Below are 18,368 nucleotides of genomic sequence, written 5' to 3' on the forward strand. Positions count from 1 at the left end.
GTTAACGCATAATTAATTTGTAAATGATTAACCTCGTTTAGATCTGTCAACATAAATGTAAACAGATTTCAACGAGTGGCGAATGGCGCCAAAGCTGCCACCTTCATTCATGTTTTGATCGTTGATTTCACTCTCGTTCCTTCTATCGCTCGATACGAAGTCGCGCTCCCCCGCTATTGTGCAAATCAGGTAATCTGTCTTACCACTTATTAGTATTTATTATTATTATTAATAAATACGGCCTTTGCCATTATTCTTAAAACTAAAACCCCCCTATTGTGTTTTTGTTCTATTTATTTATTGGTTTGAGCTTTGCATCTTTCCCCGCATTGGCGCAAACATTGGTCCATTCGTACCGGATTACGAACGAGCTGTTGGTAAAAGAAGTAATCGTTTTCTTCTTTTTTTCTAATTGCAAAGCATAACATCATCATCATCATCCATACAGTCCACCACATCATCTCCTAAACATCATCATCGTGTTTCTATCAAAAACAATCAGGTACGTACAGTGAAAAAAGTGCCGGTGAATTTAAATAAATAATTTTCTTGAAGAGAGAAAAGAAAAAATATCGAAACAAATTGTGTAAAAACAACAACAATCGCGTCGTTGATATTCTTTGTGGCCGTCTTACAACGCGTCGCTTACCCCGTCCCCTCCGTCTAGTTTGCAAATATTGTTTTGCCGACGGCAAATTGAAAATAGAGAAAAATCGAAATAATTGAAGAAAAAGTGTATTTTTTGGTATCTTTGTTGAAAATAAAATATTGTTGTGGGGTATCATTTTAATGTGCATAAAATTCCCCATCGATTGGTATAATTGAAATTTTAAAATTGTTAAATTTTTTGCAAAATTGCATTTTTAAGATTTAAAAAATTATTCACAAATCACCCCCATAAAATACACTTACTTCAATTACGTTGGTTTGTTTGTTGTTATTGTGCGTTAGCGGTCATCATTTGTGCTTAGTCGGTCAGCCGCTTAACACAAATACACATACATACGTTTGGTATTGTCTGTTGTGTTACAGGTGACCCTCGATAAACGCAACTTAACATATTTTACAGGTGAACCTCGATAAACGGAACCAACATAAAATATTAAAATTTTTCAAATTTTATTTTTGATTATTATTGAATGATAATTGGGTGTCAGAAAACGACGTTTTTGAAAAATTAATAACGCGTACACCCTACGATCGGTCAATACGACTTTTTTAAATAAAAAGTGTTAAAATTGATTTTTTTCGTTTGGAATTTCAAAATTTTAATTACTTTGGAGATTTTAAATAAAATTTTTATTTTTTAAAATTTATTTTTTGAGAATACGCTACATTTGGTAGTTTGATTGCCTAAATAGTAGGTTAACTGTGGAAATAAAAATAATAAAATCTCAATATTTTCGGTAGAAAATAATAAAAATTTGAATATTTTGAATTGTTTGTGCGCGAAAATACGTTTTTTTTTTGGAAAATTACACAATTTAACAATTTTTTATTATATATTGATATTTCTTTGAATATAGATTTGATATTTTTATTATTTATTTGAACATTTTCACATATTTTTCATTGTATATTTGCATTTGGTTGCTAAATATCTCATCGGAGATTACAATTTTGGTGATTTTAGACCGGTTTTTTGATATTTCACTATTGTGTGAGAGGTTCAAGGCATTTATTTCTCGGAAAATTTCGATTTCTTTGGCCCTATAGTGCGGTTTTGTTAGATTTTCGGAAGCTTTTCGGTATTTTTCTTGAACTTTGGAAAAACTCGGTTGATTTTTTGAAACTTTTGGAGTTTTTGTATAAACTTTTGTGTTTTCTTCGTATATTGTGCGAAGAAGAATCAGTAATTCGTGGATTTTGTATAAATTATCGGAGCAAATCGTGCTTTAGTCGTTCCCTTCTTGCTTTTTGTAGTACAGATTTCGGGAAATTTATTCACAATGTCATTCACCCCAATTGATATGTTCACTAGAACTTCGGATGCGGTCATCCAGTTTAATGCTCGTTTCAATACGATGCGTGATGACCAGCTCGATATTCATGCGCTACAGTCTCATCTTAGTGCATTAGAAAAACTTTGGACGCAAGCACAGGACAAATTTGAAAAGTGCTGTGACTATATGATGTCGTCAGTAGAGACGACGAAAGAAGTTATCGATGCGGTTGATCAGAAATACAATTCGTCATTTCAAATCTATGTCGACTGCCAGTCCGCAATTAATAGAAAGCTAGGGCAATTCAAAAAATATCGTACTTCCTCTATTAATGGTAGTCTTTGTGGTTCGGTTGCCTCGTTGATAGAAACGCCGGGCGAGACTTCAGCTAAGTCGCCCATACAAAACTCGCAAGCTACGGGCAACAATTTGAGTACTTCGACTCATGCTTCCCGCGATCATTCGCAGATACAAACTCCGCTTTCCTCTATTGTGAGAAATAATAGTGCCAGTTTTAGAACTACAGAGGAAGTTTCTCATTTGGATTGTGTCCATAACCTTGCCCTACCGCCGTGCGATACGGACATATTTGAAGGTGATTTCCACTCATGGCCAACATTTAGGGATTTGTTTACGGCTATATATAGTGTTAATGGTCGTCTTACCGACGTTGAAAAACTTTGTCATCTGGTTAGAAAGACTTCTGGTGAAGCTCGCGAGATTGTATCGAAGTTCCCCTTAATTAATCGTAGTTTCGAGCTCGCGTGGAAGGCTCTAGTTGAAACTTATGATAACCCTCGGCTTCTGGTTCATAACCAATTGAAAGTTTTGTTTGATATTCCGGTCCTCTATAGTAAGACTAGTTCGGGATTAAAGTCGATCCAACGTGGTATCAATGGATGCCTGTCTTCGATGTCCGTGTATGATGTCAATACGGAAAATTGGGATCCGATATTAGTATTTTTGTGTCTCCAGAGATTGCCAAAAATTACTCAGACTCTTTGGGAGCAGAGTGTTAAGGATAAATCTTCTCTTTCGTCCTGGAAGGACTTGGATGCCTTCCTCACTGAGCGCATACGTACTCTCATGTGCCTCCATGATATGCGTGCTACAGATCAGTCTAAGCGGTCATATAATAGTAAAGTTCAAGCGCATCATTCAAATATCAGAATGCCAGAGCCACCGCGTTCTCCCCGCGCTTCGAAAAGTTCAAATTGTTTAATTTGTCAAAATCAGCGTCATAAATTGTATGACTGTCCTCGCTTTAAGAGTTTCACACCTGCTGATCGATACAAAGTAATGAAACGTCATCATCTTTGTATCAACTGTCTTAGGAACGATCACGAAGTTAAGAATTGTGATAGCAAACGTCGGTGTTCGAAGTGTAACAAGTCCCACCATACGTTGTTGCATCGGGATGATATTACCTCTAGTAATTCAAATCGAACTTCCACTGTTACTAGCAATGCCCCCAGAAATTCGAGTGCTACGCCTTCGACTGTCCCCCCTAATTCAGAAAATTGCGCGCCAGGCACATCCGCCGGTTGCTTGCCCCGACAAGTATTTCATGCCGCGCAGAACAAGGCTGTACTCTTAGGTACCGCAATGGGAAATCGAAGAGCCTCCTAAACGCAAAATATTATCTCCATCGGACCGTTTTTGTGAGGAGAATTACGTCCGGACTACTCGTAGGGACTCAGAGGGTAGATATATCGTTACGCTGCCACTTAAATCTGAGATTAGCGCTATCGGGTATTTGGGAGAGTCTCGAGCGAACGTCCTCAAACAATATTATCGGAATGAGAGTTCTCTATTGAAAAAGCCTGAATTAAAACTAGTTTACGACCAGGTATTATCGGAATATTTGGAACTTGACCACATGAGGCCGGTACCCGCAAATACTTCTATGGATGTCCTTTCGTGTTATCTACCACATCACCCCGTCATAAACCTAGCAAAACAGACCACGAAACTTAGAGTAGTGTTTAATGCCTCAAATAAAACGTCGAATGGGCAGAGTCTTAACGACATATTGCACGTAGGCCCAACGTTACAACAAGATTTAGTTCTTTTGATCCTCCGTTGGCGTATCTTCAAATTCGTGTTTAACTCGGACATTACTCAAATGTATAGGCAAATTCGTGTAGATTCAAAGCATTCGCCCCTTCAGAGAATTTTGTATCGGAATTCAACAACAAAACAGGTCCTAGACTACGAACTACAGACAGTGACGTTCGGTGTAAATTGTGCACCATATTTAGCGATTAGAACGCTTCTTCAACTGGCCGATGATACTGAGTCAGAGTTTCCCCTCGCGGCGCATATATTGCGAAAATGTATGTACGTTGATGACGTTTTGGCAGGAGCTCACGACATCGAGACTGCATTGGCAGCTAGGGACCAGTTGATTAGGGCACTATCGTCGGCAAAGTTCGAGCTGCGAAAATGGACAGCGAATAATAGAGCTATTTTGGATTGCTTTCCCCCTGAGCATTTGGTAGATGCTCAGCTTTTATCGTTTGTAGAAGCTAGTAGTTCTAAACCCCTGGGTATTAGGTGGAATGCGCGTTTAGATTGTTTCTTCTTCGAAGTGAGTCCTATTGTCAATAAACACTTCACTAAAAGGGAAGTTCTTTCGGCAATCGCGAAATTGTTTGACCCTGTCGGTTGGTTGGCCCCTGTGATTGTTAGGGCGAAAATGATAATGCAAAAGATTTGGCTGGACAACATTGGTTGGGATGATCAACTTCTGGCAGCTACTGAGGCTGAATGGAGAAGTTTTGTCGAAACATATCCGCATGTTAACTCGATTAGGATACCTAGATGGGTTCAATATGTTCCAGGATTTTCTGTTGAGCTTCATGTCTTTTCCGATGCCTCGGAAAAGGCATACGCGGGGGTAGTATATATACGTGTCGAGTCCCCCGATGGAAAAATCTTCGTTAATTTGCTGTCGTGCAAAACGAAAGTTGCCCCTTTGAAATCAATTTCGCTTCCTCGCTTGGAACTTTGTGGAGCAGTTTTAGCATCAGACCTATTGAAAACTATTGTGCGGGAAATAGATCTGGAATTTAATCAAATTTATTGTTGGACAGATTCGACTATAGTTCTTGCCTGGTTGAAGAGAACCCCCTCTACTTGGACGACCTTTGTAGCCAATAGGGTGTGTCGAATCCAAGAAAATGTTGGCAATCATAATTGGTACCATGTTAAATCTGAAGATAACCCTGCTGATTTAGGAAGTCGAGGATTGTCTCCGATAGAATTGTCAGCCTCCCCCCTATGGTGGAACGGTCCTAGTTGGCTAGGTAAAACTAAATCGGAATGGTCTATTCGTGATCTGGCTCCGATTAGTACTGAAATGGAAATGCGCCCCGTTAAATGTCACTATGCTTTCTTTCCGTCGACATTTAAAGAGATTTTGGAAAACTTTTCTTGTTTGCGTAGAGCTCTTCACTTCATTGTATACGCGTTTCGATTTATTCGTCAAACACATCCCCGGTATAGAAACCATTACTACTATCCCACTAGACGCATTTCCTCGGCAGAGATTATTGACGCACGTAATTATTGTGCAATTACGGCTCAAAAAATATATTTCGTCAGCGATTATAAGAATCTCTTAGACAAGAAGGCGTTAGATAGTAAGAGTTTGTTGGCTCCTCTCAATCCTTTCCTAGATGACAATGGTGTCATGCGAATGAATGGTAGACTGGTAAATTCGCCCACACTTGCACCTTCGGAACGTAGTCCTATAATTGTCCCCTATAGGAGTGCCTTTGCTCTACGGTTGGTAGAATATACCCACCAAAAATCTGTTCATGGTGATATCCAGTTAATGATGCGAACTTTGAGGTTGGAATATTGGATTCCGCGTATGAAAAGTTTGGTTCGGCTGGTTGTTCGTCGCTGTAAAGTGTGCCTTCTGTTGAAGAAACGTGCTTGCAGTCAATTTATGGCTGCCCTTCCCCCTGAGAGAACAACTCTTAATCGACCTTTTACAAACACTGGTGTGGATTTCGCAGGTCCGTTTGATGTAAAATCGTATCTAGGTCGGTCTTGTAAAATAACAAAGGGCTATGTATGTGTCTTTGTATGTTTCTCTACAAAGGCAATTCATTTGGAAGCAGTGTCCGATTTGTCGACTGCTAATTTTTTGGCTGCGTTACATAGATTTATTGCTCGACGTGGTTGTCCCCATTCCATTTTTTCGGATAATGGAACAAATTTTGTTGGAGCATCGCGTGAACTTCAAAGAAATTTTAAAGATTTCCTCCAAAAAAGCGCTGACTCCGCCTCCTCGTCTTGTGACGACCAAAAATCGTGGCACTCAATTTTGCTCACACCTTGCAGTGTTATTTGTTCTTTAATAATAAATAAATATTCTAAAACTCAACTTTCTCATTTGTCTCGGTTAAAAGAAAACAACAAAATACAAGGGGTTACCGTTATTCTCACACATCACAGCCATTGGTTGTGATGATCACAGCCAATGTTGTTGTGACAAGTTGATCAAAACAAGTTCCCGTTATCTCACGCTAGAACACGTGGTTGGGGCTTGCTATAAAAGGGAGATCAACGAGTGAGAAGGGACAGTCAGTGCCGGACAACGACAGAAGACACATCCATCCCAGGTGAGTGATACATTGTATGAATAATTCTAATAGCCGTCCTAGGGTACTTATCCAGGTCCCTATTCCCTTCCGTGTCCTTGCTTGAGTACTTATCCAGGTCTCTCGCAGTAGAATCCTTACGTATCCTTGCTTGAGTACTTACTAAGGTCTCTTGCCGTAGAATCCTTTCGTATCCTTGCTTGAGTACTTATTAAGGTCTCTTACCGTAGAATCCTTTCGTATCCTTGCTTGAGTACTTATTAAGGTCTCTCGCCGTAGAATCCTTACGTATCCTTGCCTGAGTACTTACTAAGGTATCTTGCCGTAGAATCCTTTCGTAGCCGTGCTTGAGTACTTATTAAGGTCTCTTACCGTAGAATCCTTTCGTATCCTTGCTTGAGTACTTATTAAGGTCTCTCGCCGTAGAATCCTTACGTATCCTTGCCTGAGTACTTACTAAGGTCTCTTGCCGTAGAATCCTTTCGTAGCCGTGCTTGAGTACTTATTAAGGTCTCTTGCGGTAGAATCCTTACGTATCCTTGCTTGAGTACTTATTAAGGTCTCTTGCCGTAGAATCCTTACGTATCCTTGCTTGAGTACTTATTAAGGTCTCTTGCTGTAGAATCCCTACGTATCCTTGCTTGAGTACTTATTAAGGTCTCTTGCCGTAGAATCCTTACGTATCCTTGCCTGAGTACTTATTAAGGTCTCTTGCCGTAGAACCCTTACGTATCCTTGCTTGAGTACTTATTAAGGTCTCTTGCTGTAGAATCCCTACGTATCCTTGCTTGAGTACTTATTAAGGTCTCTTGCCGTAGAATCCTTACGTATCCTTGCCTGAGTACTTATTAAGGTCTCTTGCCGTAGAACCCTTACGTATCCTTGCTTGAGTACTTATTAAGGTCTCTTGCCGTGGAATCCTTACGTATCCTTGCTTGAGTACTTACTAAGGTCTCTTGCCGTAGAATCCCTACGTATCCTTGCTTGAGTACTTATTAAGGTCTCTTGCTGTAGAATCCTTACGTATCCTTGCTTGAGTACTTATTAAGGTCTCTTGCCGTAGAATCCTTACGTATCCTTGCTTGAGTACTTATTAAGGTCTCTTGCTGTAGAATCCCTACGTATCCTTGCTTGAGTACTTATTAAGGTCTCTTGCCGTAGAATCCTTACGTATCCTTGCTTGAGTACTTATTAAGGTCTCTTGCCGTAGAATCCTTACGTATCCTTGCTTGAGTACTTATTAAGGTCTCTTGCCGTAGAATCCTTACGTATCCTTGCTTGAGTACTTATTAAGGTCTCTTGCAGTAGAACCCTTACGTATCCTTGCTTGAGTACTTATTAAGGTCTCTTGCCGTAGAATCCTTACGTATCCTTGCTTGAGGACTTATTAAGGTCGCTTGCCGTAGAATCCTTATGTATCCTAGCCTGAGTACTTATCAAGGTCTCTCGCAGTAGAATTCGTGTGTATTGCCTAGCTTATTTCCCCAATAGACCTACGTAACTGGAAAATCCGAATCCCAGTGAGAGTATCCTGTGTGAGAGTACTTACCCAGGTCTCCAACTCCCAACATCCCAGTCCATTCCCCACCAGGAGTACTTATCTAGGTCTCCATTTCGAAGGACGGCAAAAGTTACCCACCTAATCTCGGACAGACGTCATCCTAGTAGTATTAAGCAATATCTCAGTTTACTTTGTATATACCTCTATTGCGTACGGAATAAACATTATAGAACGTAAAACACTCGTCTTTCTCTTTCTCTCTCGCACACAAACAAATTTTCTGTTACGAACCTTGGCCCCGGCGAGCTTACTCCAGCCTAAGGGGAAACCTGTCGTTACAGTGGCGCCCGAGCAGGGACAGAGAGAGTTAGAGAGTGTATTAAGAATTCTATAAAATGTCGGTAGATTTACGTGTGTCCTGGGCGTACAGCCTTCGTAAGGACGATTTAAATAGGTACCTCGACGAGTTTAACTGCGATACCGATGGAACGGTTGAAGAACAACGAAAGCGATTCGCGATGTACATAGCCCAATACCACCCCCCGGAGATTATGAAAAGACTGTTAGAAATCCAAGCTATACATGAGAGGGACACGAAGGTGGCGACGCCTAGGAAACTGAGCGCAGAAACAGATGGCGAAGAGGCAACTCGGATAGAAGTACCAATGTCCCGGGGCAAGAAAACACCAGACGTGCAAACAATCGCGGAACAAGTACGGAAGTGGGGCATAAGCTTCACCGGTGAAAGTAAACCTTTGGAATTCGTTGAGAGATTGGAAGAAAGGGCGGAGATGTACCAGATCCCTAACGGCAATTTGATCAGAAGTGCTTCATGGTCGGGCATTGATGTGGTTCCGGAACAACAGAAAACCCTGGCGATCCTGGGAGGAATTTCGAAAGGATTTCTTGAAATTCTTCCTCCCTCCGAGGTTTATGGAGAATTTGGAGGACGAAATCCGGCAACGAAAACAGAAGCCGCGTGAACTGTTCAAGGACTACATGCTAGCGATGCAAGACCTAATGAGACACACTAGTTACAACGAGGAGCAGAAAATGGAACGAATCTTTAAGAATGCCTTACCGGAATACTTGTGGTACATCAGACGGAGGGACTTCACCAATCTGGCGGGCCTCTTAGAGATGGCCGAAGACTTAGAGGATATCCCGACCATGCCAACCGTAGCCAGAGATCACCACCACCGAATTGAGTCACGAAGCTCGGAGAGTATGCGTGAGGTACCGATCAACACAGCCACGGCTTGTCGAAGATGCAGCCAGGAGGGCCATTTCGCAGCTGGATGCCGCAATCCACAGAAGCTCTTCTGCTGGGAGTGTGGTCGAAGAGGCATTCGGACGATACAGTGCTATCGAAAGCGATCGGGAAACGAGCATCGAGTCCGCATGGAGGTAGAGAATGTGGGCTCGCAGACACCCACTCCAACTCAGGAGGAACATCGCTCTACAGTACCGCCTCACGCATAATTGCAGAAATTATAATTCACAGTCGGCGTTGCCTGGCCACCGTTGACACAGGGGCAACCAGGAGCTTCATAAGTGAGGCGTACGCCCAGACGATCGATCCCCAAACCATACAGAGAACACAGGATATAACGATCGGGTTGGCAGACGGGTCACAACGGAGAGTTCAGCATTCGGTGGTTACCGATCTAATCTTTGGACAATGCAGAATGAAAATGGAATTCCTGATTATGCCCCACGCCAGCGAAGATATAATCTTGGGGATGGATTTTCTCCAACGGAGCAGGACTAAAATACTTTGTGCTGGGTTAAGCTGTGTCATACCGTGTATCGAATAAACAGAGAGAACAATCGAAAAGCATCTACACCTGACAGTAACCACACACCAACCACCGGAATCCGAGAAAGACGACGGCACAAACACGATAAACCCGGGATTGCAAGAACCTACCTTGTCACCCACGGTAAGTGTGCTAAGCCCCACTGATCAAGAAAGGATAAACGCTTTCCTCAACGAAGAACTAAGCAAATTTCAGGAGTTGCACGGATTCTCTACGGTCGCTTCTCACCGAATTGTCATGAACGACGATAGGCCATTCAAGCTGCGGTATGCAGCAAGGAACCCAGCAATGCAGGCCATCGTCCAGGAAAAGGTAAATGAACTCCTTAGTAAGGGATTTATAGAACCTTCACGTAGTCCGTACAACTCACCAATTACATTGGCTCGAAAGAAGAACGGTACTTGGAGACTTTGTATGGATTTTCGCCATTTAAACAGTAAGTCCGATCCCGATGCGTACCCCTTACCGCGGATCTCGTCCATTCTCGACCGACTCAGGGAGGCGAATTTTGTCAGTAGCCTCGACTTAAAGGATGGATATTGGCAGATACCATTGGAAGAGACTAGCAGAAAGTACACGGCATTCACTGTACCCGGGAGAGGGTTATACCAATGGCGGGTGATGCCTTTTGGACTGCATTCCGCCCCCGCTACATTCCAACGTGCCCTCGACACCGTAATAGGCGCTGACATGGAACCACACGCATTTGCCTATTTAGATGACATCATTGTCATAGGTAAAACATTAGAAGAACATTTGGAAAATTTAAGAGAGGTGTTCCGAAGACTACGAAGGGTGAATCTGCGCATAAACCCAGAAAAATGCGACTTTTTCAAGAAAGAGACCAAATACCTCGGCCACGTCGTTAGCGCCCAAGGCATCCACACGGACCCAGATAAGGTTGCGGCCATTCGTGAACTGCCAACCCCCAACTGCCTAAAAGAACTCCGCCGGTTTTTAGGAGTAGTGTCGTGGTACCGCAGATTTGTTCCTGATTTTGCAACCTTAGCATACCCTCTCACCTCCATGTTGAAAAAAGGAAAGCATTGGCGTTGGACCGAGAACCAGCAAACAGTTTTTGAAATACTGAAGCTTCGTCTGACAGAAGCACCGGTACTAGCTTGCCCGGATTTTGCAAAACCTTTTTCACTACAAACAGATGCTAGTGACTACGGGCTAGGAGCCGTATTAACGCAAGTCCTCGAAGGCACGGAGAGAGTCATTGCGTATGCTAGTAGGGTCCTAATTGGAGCAGAAAGAAATTACTCCGCAACTGAGAAGGAATGTCTAGCCATAGTTTGGGGTATTCGGAAGATGCGCCCCTATTTAGAAGGTTATCACTTTAATGTTATAACCGACCATCTATCTTTGAAGTGGCTCAACTCCATCGATAACCCTACAGGCAGGTTGGCACGCTGGGCCCTCGAGCTGCAACAATACACTTTTTCGATTCAATACAGGAAGGGCCGCTGTAACGTCGTAGCAGATGCACTGTCACGTCAACCTGTGGAATACCTCCAAAGAGCAAAAATAGAGTACAGCGGATGCCCGTGGATAACGAAGAAGATAGAAGGTATGAGAACAAACCCGGAGAAATTTGCAGATTATGCGCTGGTGAATCAGCAACTCTTCAGGCATATGGCAGGGAACTCACACGACGAAGATTGCGCCCCTTGGAAACTTTGTGTGCCCGAACCCCAGAGACAACGAGTACTACAGGAAAATCATAGCCAAACGTCCGCAGGCCATATGGGAATTCGCAAGACAATCAACCGCATATGCAGCAGATATTACTGGCCGGGAATGACAAGGGACATCACCAGATTTGTTCGGAGTTGTGAATCCTGTCAACGCTATAAACCGTATCAGGTCGCGCCGGCAGGAGAAATGTTGGTGTCGGTTCCCGAGGAGCCATGGGCCACTGTTTGTACGGACTACGTAGGTCCCTTACCACGAACTAGACATGGGAACACGATGCTCCTGGTTTTCTTCGATCGTTTCTCCAAATGGGTGGAACTGATACCACAGAGAAAAGCGACGGCGGAAGGGGTAGTGAAGGCGTTCCGTGAAAGAATCCTTGCTCGCTTTGGAACCCCAAAAATCCTTATATCGGACAACGGCAGTCAATTTACAAGCAGAGTTGTTAGGAAATACTTGGATGAAATCGGAGTGCACCACCAGCTAACCGCACCGTATTGCCCACAAGAAAATCCGACCGAAAGAGCCAACAGAACGGTGAAAACAATGATTGCTCAGGTATGCCAGAATAAGCACAATCGGTGGGACGACTTCTTACCGGAAATATCCCTGGCGATAAATACGGCGACTTCTGAGTCGACCGGATATAGTCCTGCGTATTTAGTACAAGGCCGTGAACCTAGATTGCCAAAAGCACTCTACGACGAAGCTGTCCCTGGTACAGGACACACCCCCAAAACACCTGAGGAGAGAGCGAACGACTTACAAGAAGTTTTTAAAATAGTCCGGAACCAACTCAGTCTGGCGGCTGAGGAACAGCGTCGGCACTATAATCTTCGTCGGCGGCCCTGGAAACCGGTAGTTGGGGAGAAGGTACTAGTAAAGCAGCACCCACAGTCCAAGGCAATTGATCAGTTTGCTGCCAAGCTGGCACCAAAATACGATGGGCCATTCGAAGTGATAGAATTCGTGTCGCCAGTAATAGTTAGAATACGAGGACCCGACAAACGTTCGACCCGTGTTGCCCATCTTAGTGAACTCAAACCGTTCGTGATAAATTAACGTTTTCCCATTTTTCTTTGTCATCTACAGATTAAACCATGAAAACCAAGGCAGCACAGAAGCAGGGTGGTGATTGGCCAATCACCAAAGTTTGCGAGGTCCGCTTGAACCGCTTAACACCCCAGGTCATTCTCCAGATAATGAGAGAATTAAAGGCACAGCCCTACCCGAGGCCAAACGAAGTCTCCCGAGCCCTCGAGATTTTACGCAGCCGAGGGATCACCGCCGAGCTCGCTGCACCGGAGGTGGTGTATATTTCCTCGGATGACGATCTGAATACCCCGCCAAGGCCAGTGAGAGAGAGGAGCTCAAGACCAAGCACCCCGTCCCCGGTGGTTTCGCCACAGTCTGAACAAGGAATTCGGCGGGGAACAACACCCCATGACGATTGGAGTTGGTTGCTGGCGAGCCCGGTTCCTGCTAAACCAAATGGGCTCCCTATAACCCCCGGCCGCGGCATGCAGGCTAACTCACCTAGCGGCCCCTCGCTTGGAAGCACAATCGTCGGTAGTCCAGGGAGTGATGTTGCCTACCTCCAGCAAATATTGGAAGGGCTCCCAAAACCCGAATACCCGAGACCGTTGGCTGTTCCGGAAGCAGTGGAAGGCACGGGAGACAAACCGAGGTTGAAGAGTGTGGTGGTCATACCAAAGGCAGCAGAGAAGAGGGTGGAGTTCGTCTGCGCAAGAGCGCTATCTCCGGATACGGACAGAGAACTTCAGCCGCACTTGGAAGCAGCCTTAGCGCTACATAGACCAGGCAACCAATATAAGAGAGTCGTGGAAGTTCGCGGAAAGAGGTTGCGGATATTGGTTGGCCGGAAGGGCAATGTGACGGTCATTCCTCGCGGTCAAGAGGACCCCACCCCAGGGAAGGGGGAAGTGTGACGACCAAAAATCGTGGCACTCAATTTTTCTCACACCTTGCAGTGTTATTTGTTCTTTAATAATAAATAAATATTCTAAAACTCAACTTTCTCATTTGTCTCGGTTAAAAGAAAACAACAAAATACAAGGGGTTACCGTTATTCTCACACATCACAGCCATTGGTTGTGATGATCACAGCCAATGTTGTTGTGACAAGTTGATCAAAACAAGTTCCCGTTATCTCACGCTAGAACACGTGGTTGGGGCTTGCTATAAAAGGGAGATCAACGAGTGAGAAGGGACAGTCAGTGCCGGACAACGACAGAAGACACATCCATCCCAGGTGAGTGATACATTGTATGAATAATTCTAATAGCCGTCCTAGGGTACTTATCCAGGTCCCTATTCCCTTCCGTGTCCTTGCTTGAGTACTTATCCAGGTCTCTCGCAGTAGAATCCTTACGTATCCTTGCTTGAGTACTTACTAAGGTCTCTTGCCGTAGAATCCTTTCGTATCCTTGCTTGAGTACTTATTAAGGTCTCTTACCGTAGAATCCTTTCGTATCCTTGCTTGAGTACTTATTAAGGTTTCTCGCCGTAGAATCCTTACGTATCCTTGCCTGAGTACTTACTAAGGTCTCTTGCCGTAGAATCCTTTCGTAGCCGTGCTTGAGTACTTATTAAGGTCTCTTACCGTAGAATCCTTTCGTATCCTTGCTTGAGTACTTATTAAGGTCTCTCGCCGTAGAATCCTTACGTATCCTTGCCTGAGTACTTACTAAGGTCTCTTGCCGTAGAATCCTTTCGTAGCCGTGCTTGAGTACTTATTAAGGTCTCTTGCGGTAGAATCCTTACGTATCCTTGCTTGAGTACTTATTAAGGTCTCTTGCCGTAGAATCCTTACGTATCCTTGCTTGAGTACTTATTAAGGTCTCTTGCTGTAGAATCCCTACGTATCCTTGCTTGAGTACTTATTAAGGTCTCTTGCCGTAGAACCCTTACGTATCCTTGCTTGAGTACTTATTAAGGTCTCTTGCTGTAGAATCCCTACGTATCCTTGCTTGAGTACTTACTAAGGTCTCTTGCCGTAGAATCCTTTCGTAGCCTTGCTTGAGTACTTATTAAGGTCTCTTGCTGTAGAATCCTTACGTATCCTTGCTTGAGTACTTATTAAGGTCTCTTGCCGTAGAATCCTTACGTATCCTTGCTTGAGTACTTATTAAGGTCTCTTGCTGTAGAATCCCTACGTATCCTTGCTTGAGTACTTATTAAGGTCTCTTGCCGTAGAATCCTTACGTATCCTTGCTTGAGTACTTATTAAGGTCTCTTGCCGTAGAATCCTTACGTATCCTTGCTTGAGTACTTATTAAGGTCTCTTGCCGTAGAATCCTTACGTATCCTTGCTTGAGTACTTATTAAGGTCTCTTGCAGTAGAACCCTTACGTATCCTTGCTTGAGTACTTATTAAGGTCTCTTGCCGTAGAATCCTTACGTATCCTTGCTTGAGGACTTATTAAGGTCGCTTGCCGTAGAATCCTTATGTATCCTAGCCTGAGTACTTATCAAGGTCTCTCGCAGTAAAATTCGTGTGTATTGCCTAGCTTATTTCCCCAATAGACCTACGTAACTGGAAAATCCGAATCCCAGTGAGAGTATCCTGTGTGAGAGTACTTACCCAGGTCTCCAACTCCCAACATCCCAGTCCATTCCCCACCAGGAGTACTTATCTAGGTCTCCATTTCGAAGGACGGCAAAAGTTACCCACCTAATCTCGGACAGACGTCATCCTAGTAGTATTAAGCAATATCTCAGTTTACTTTGTATATACCTCTATTGCGTACGGAATAAACATTATAGAACGTAAAACACTCGTCTTTCTCTTTCTCTTTCGCACACAAACAAATTTTCTGTTACGAACCTTGGCCCCGGCGAGCTTACTCCAGCCTAAGGGGAAACCTGTCGTTACAGTCTTTATCAGACCAGGGACTATCATGGCATTTTATACCTGCTGGTGCCCCTCACATGGGAGGGTTATGGGAAGCTGGAGTCAAGAGCTTCAAGTTACATTTTCGGAAGCAATCTCGAAATTTAAAATTCACGTTTGAAGAATTAGCAACGGTATTGGCTAGGATCGAAGCTTGTCTTAATTCTCGGCCGTTGTGTCCAATGTCGGATAATCCAGGAGTCAGGTCAGGTCACTTCTTGATTGGTGCCCCCTTGTTAGCCCCGCCTGAACCTCTCATCACAGAGCAACCATTAAGTCTAATTAATCGGTGTAGGAAAGTTCTGGCCCTTGCCCACCAGTTTAGTTTAAGGTGGAAAGATGAATATCTCAAGCAGTTGCATATGAGATATAAATGGAAATTTCCCCAAAGAGAAATGGCGATTGGCGATCTAGTCGTTGTTCGTCATGATCAGCTTCCCCCAACGTCGTGGAAATTAGGGCGTATAGAAAATGTTTTTCCGGGCACCGACAGTCATGTTAGAGTCGCGGACGTTCGAACGGAAAACGGCGTTGTAAGACGGCCCATTACCAAGTTGGTCGTTTTGACCGACCACACTCCGGCAAACGAATAATATTGTTCTCTTCTCATTATATAGTATGTCGGTGAAAATCTATTCGGAAGAAGAACTTTTGAATGTTGATGACGGTATTAACTACAATGAACCTCGCCCCACCGATACCCAAGCTGGAATGTCGTCAGCTGCAGTGGAAGCAGCCCTTGTTGACCCGATCGCGGCTGTAAAAATATCCGAACATGGGTCCGAATGCGATAAAGCGGATTCATCTGCGGCCCTCGCTGAACCGATGCAAACCGAGTCCGAATCCATAGCAACGGATTCATCTGCGGCTCCGGTTCTTGATTCACCCCCCAAAAATGATACATTACAAACCGAGTCCGGATCTTCGGGTCCATCTGCGGCTCCGGTTGCCACACCTCATTTGGAGGAGTCGGAAAATAATTTAAGGTCCGAAACCCATAAGGTTTCATCTGCGGCCTCACATAAATGTCGCCTTTGTGATCGCATGCACCCGCTGGATAGATGTAGTGACTTCCGGGTTATGAATGTTGACATGCGACGTCGCATTGTCCTAAAATACAATGACTGCATACGGTGTTTATCTAAATCCCACCAAGCTAGGGACTGCCGAAGCAAAAGAAAATGTGCCGTATGCAATGAAGAACACCACACCCTCCTTCATGAAGATACGAAGACCGTGGTTAAACCCACTAATAATCGTCAGCGTCGTCCGCGGACCGAGTACAGGTATCGGTCACGTAACAGTCCGTATAGTCGTCCGTCTGATAACGCTCCCCCCTCGCAGATAGGATTGGTCGGCTTGTTGTCCCTCCAAACAGGTGTCTGCCTATCCCCGACTTTGATAGTCAAAATTATGTCGTCCGATCGACCCACTATTGTGAGGGCGGTTTTGGACCCGTGTAGTAGGCAGAGTCAGATATGTTCCTCTTTGGTGCATAATCTTCGACTCCCTACTTCGAGAATCGAAGGTAGCCAAATATGTCGGCTGACCGTTAGTTCGATCTATGACCGGAGTCAGTCCATTTCAATTGTGGCTGTGGTAACCAATTTGGACCATGCGCTTACGCCTACAGCGGTAATCCCCGAGCGCATTCGTGACTCATTTTTAGGTCTTCCGTTGGCAGATCCCGATTTTAATAGGCCTGGTCGGGTGGCCTTGGTACTCGGGCCGGAAGTTTATGCCAGGGTCGTAACTCATCGGGTGCAAGCGACGCCAGGGTTGCCGGTAGCCCACTACACCATATTTGGGTGGGTATTGTCGGGCATATGTAACACATAGTGTTACACAATGTTTTTTGAAAAAAAAATGATATGAATTGAGAAATAAAAGAAAAAAAAAATTGAATTAAATTGAAATTGAATGAAAAAAAGTTGAAAAAATGTATTTATTATTGTATTTTAGTTACAACATCTTAATATGTTGCAAGGTGGGCGGCATGTTTAATTTAGATTGGTAATTATTTGTTTGTAACGTTAACAATGGGTTAACGCATAATTAATTTGTAAATGATTAACCTCGTTTAGATCTGTCAACATAAATGTAAACAGATTTCAACGAGTGGCGAATGGCGCCAAAGCTTCCACCTTCCTTCATGTTTTGATCGTTGATTTCACTCTCGTTCCTTCTATCGCTCGATACGAAGTCGCGCTCCCCCGCTATTGTGCAAATCAGGTAATCTGTCTTACCAATTATTATTATTATTTATTATTATTATTAATAAATACGGCCTTTGCCATTATTCTTAAAACTAAAACCCCCCTATTGTGTTTTTATTCTATTTTATTTGGTTTGCTTTGCATATTCCCCCTTTACCCCGCATTGGCGCAAACAGTAAGTGTTCACACTATTCCAACACACTTGTGGTATATGTGGTTTTTTAATGATATGAACAAAAATCTTGAGTTTAATAATAAACAACAAAAGAAATTTGAATCTCTTCCTTTGAAAAAGGTAGCTAAAATCATCAAACTACTGATTGCTTGGGCTGCAATTAAAAGGTGACTATATGTAAATTTTCTGCCACAGGAGGAAGATCCCACTACGAACTCTAAATTCCGAATCTTACATAATATGAGAAGGTACCGACTTTGCGTAAACATGGCCGACATTGCCCGTTTACGAACTTTTCCAGCCTGCTGACAAAATACACATATGATCAATATAGGGTTAACTATATAATTTGCTGCTGTAAGGATGGTTATCGTCAGCAAGCCTTTACAATTCTAAAATGAACCAAAAGGAAATCTTGGTGTGAATATGTACTAATTTTAAGATATATTGTATATAACGAATGTGAGATATATCTGAAGCGATTTTCAC

The 18,368-nt window shown here is 43.4% G+C and overlaps 2 protein-coding genes across 2 annotated transcripts; both read left to right on the forward strand.

Moving 5' to 3' along the window:
• The first annotated feature begins 430 nt into the window (after nt 1-430).
• LOC131806212 (uncharacterized) lies at nt 431-17,784 on the forward strand. The gene is made up of 2 exons (XM_059130173.1): nt 431-502; nt 16,106-17,784. Exon 2 carries the CDS (start codon nt 16,107-16,109, stop codon nt 17,325-17,327), a length of 1,221 nt encoding a protein of 406 aa, XP_058986156.1. The 5' UTR covers nt 431-502; nt 16,106; the 3' UTR covers nt 17,328-17,784.
• LOC131806223 (uncharacterized) lies at nt 6,257-13,936 on the forward strand. Its single transcript, XM_059130184.1, has 2 exons — nt 6,257-6,577; nt 12,668-13,936. Exon 2 carries the CDS (start codon nt 12,676-12,678, stop codon nt 13,522-13,524), a length of 849 nt encoding a protein of 282 aa, XP_058986167.1. The 5' UTR covers nt 6,257-6,577; nt 12,668-12,675; the 3' UTR covers nt 13,525-13,936.
• Nucleotides 17,785-18,368: the final 584 nt, after the last annotated feature.

The sequence above is a fragment of the Musca domestica genome, unplaced genomic scaffold, assembly GCF_030504385.1.
Source record: "Musca domestica strain aabys unplaced genomic scaffold, Musca_domestica.polishedcontigs.V.1.1 11, whole genome shotgun sequence".
Lineage (NCBI taxonomy): Eukaryota > Metazoa > Arthropoda > Insecta > Diptera > Muscidae > Musca > Musca domestica.

Excerpts from the sequence above, each read along its gene's own strand:
- LOC131806223 (XM_059130184.1), top strand. The coding sequence starts at position 12,676 with ATGAAAACCAAGGCAGCACAGAAGCAGGGTGGTGATTGGCCAATCACC.
- LOC131806212 (XM_059130173.1), top strand. The coding sequence starts at position 16,107 with ATGTCGGTGAAAATCTATTCGGAAGAAGAACTTTTGAATGTTGATGAC.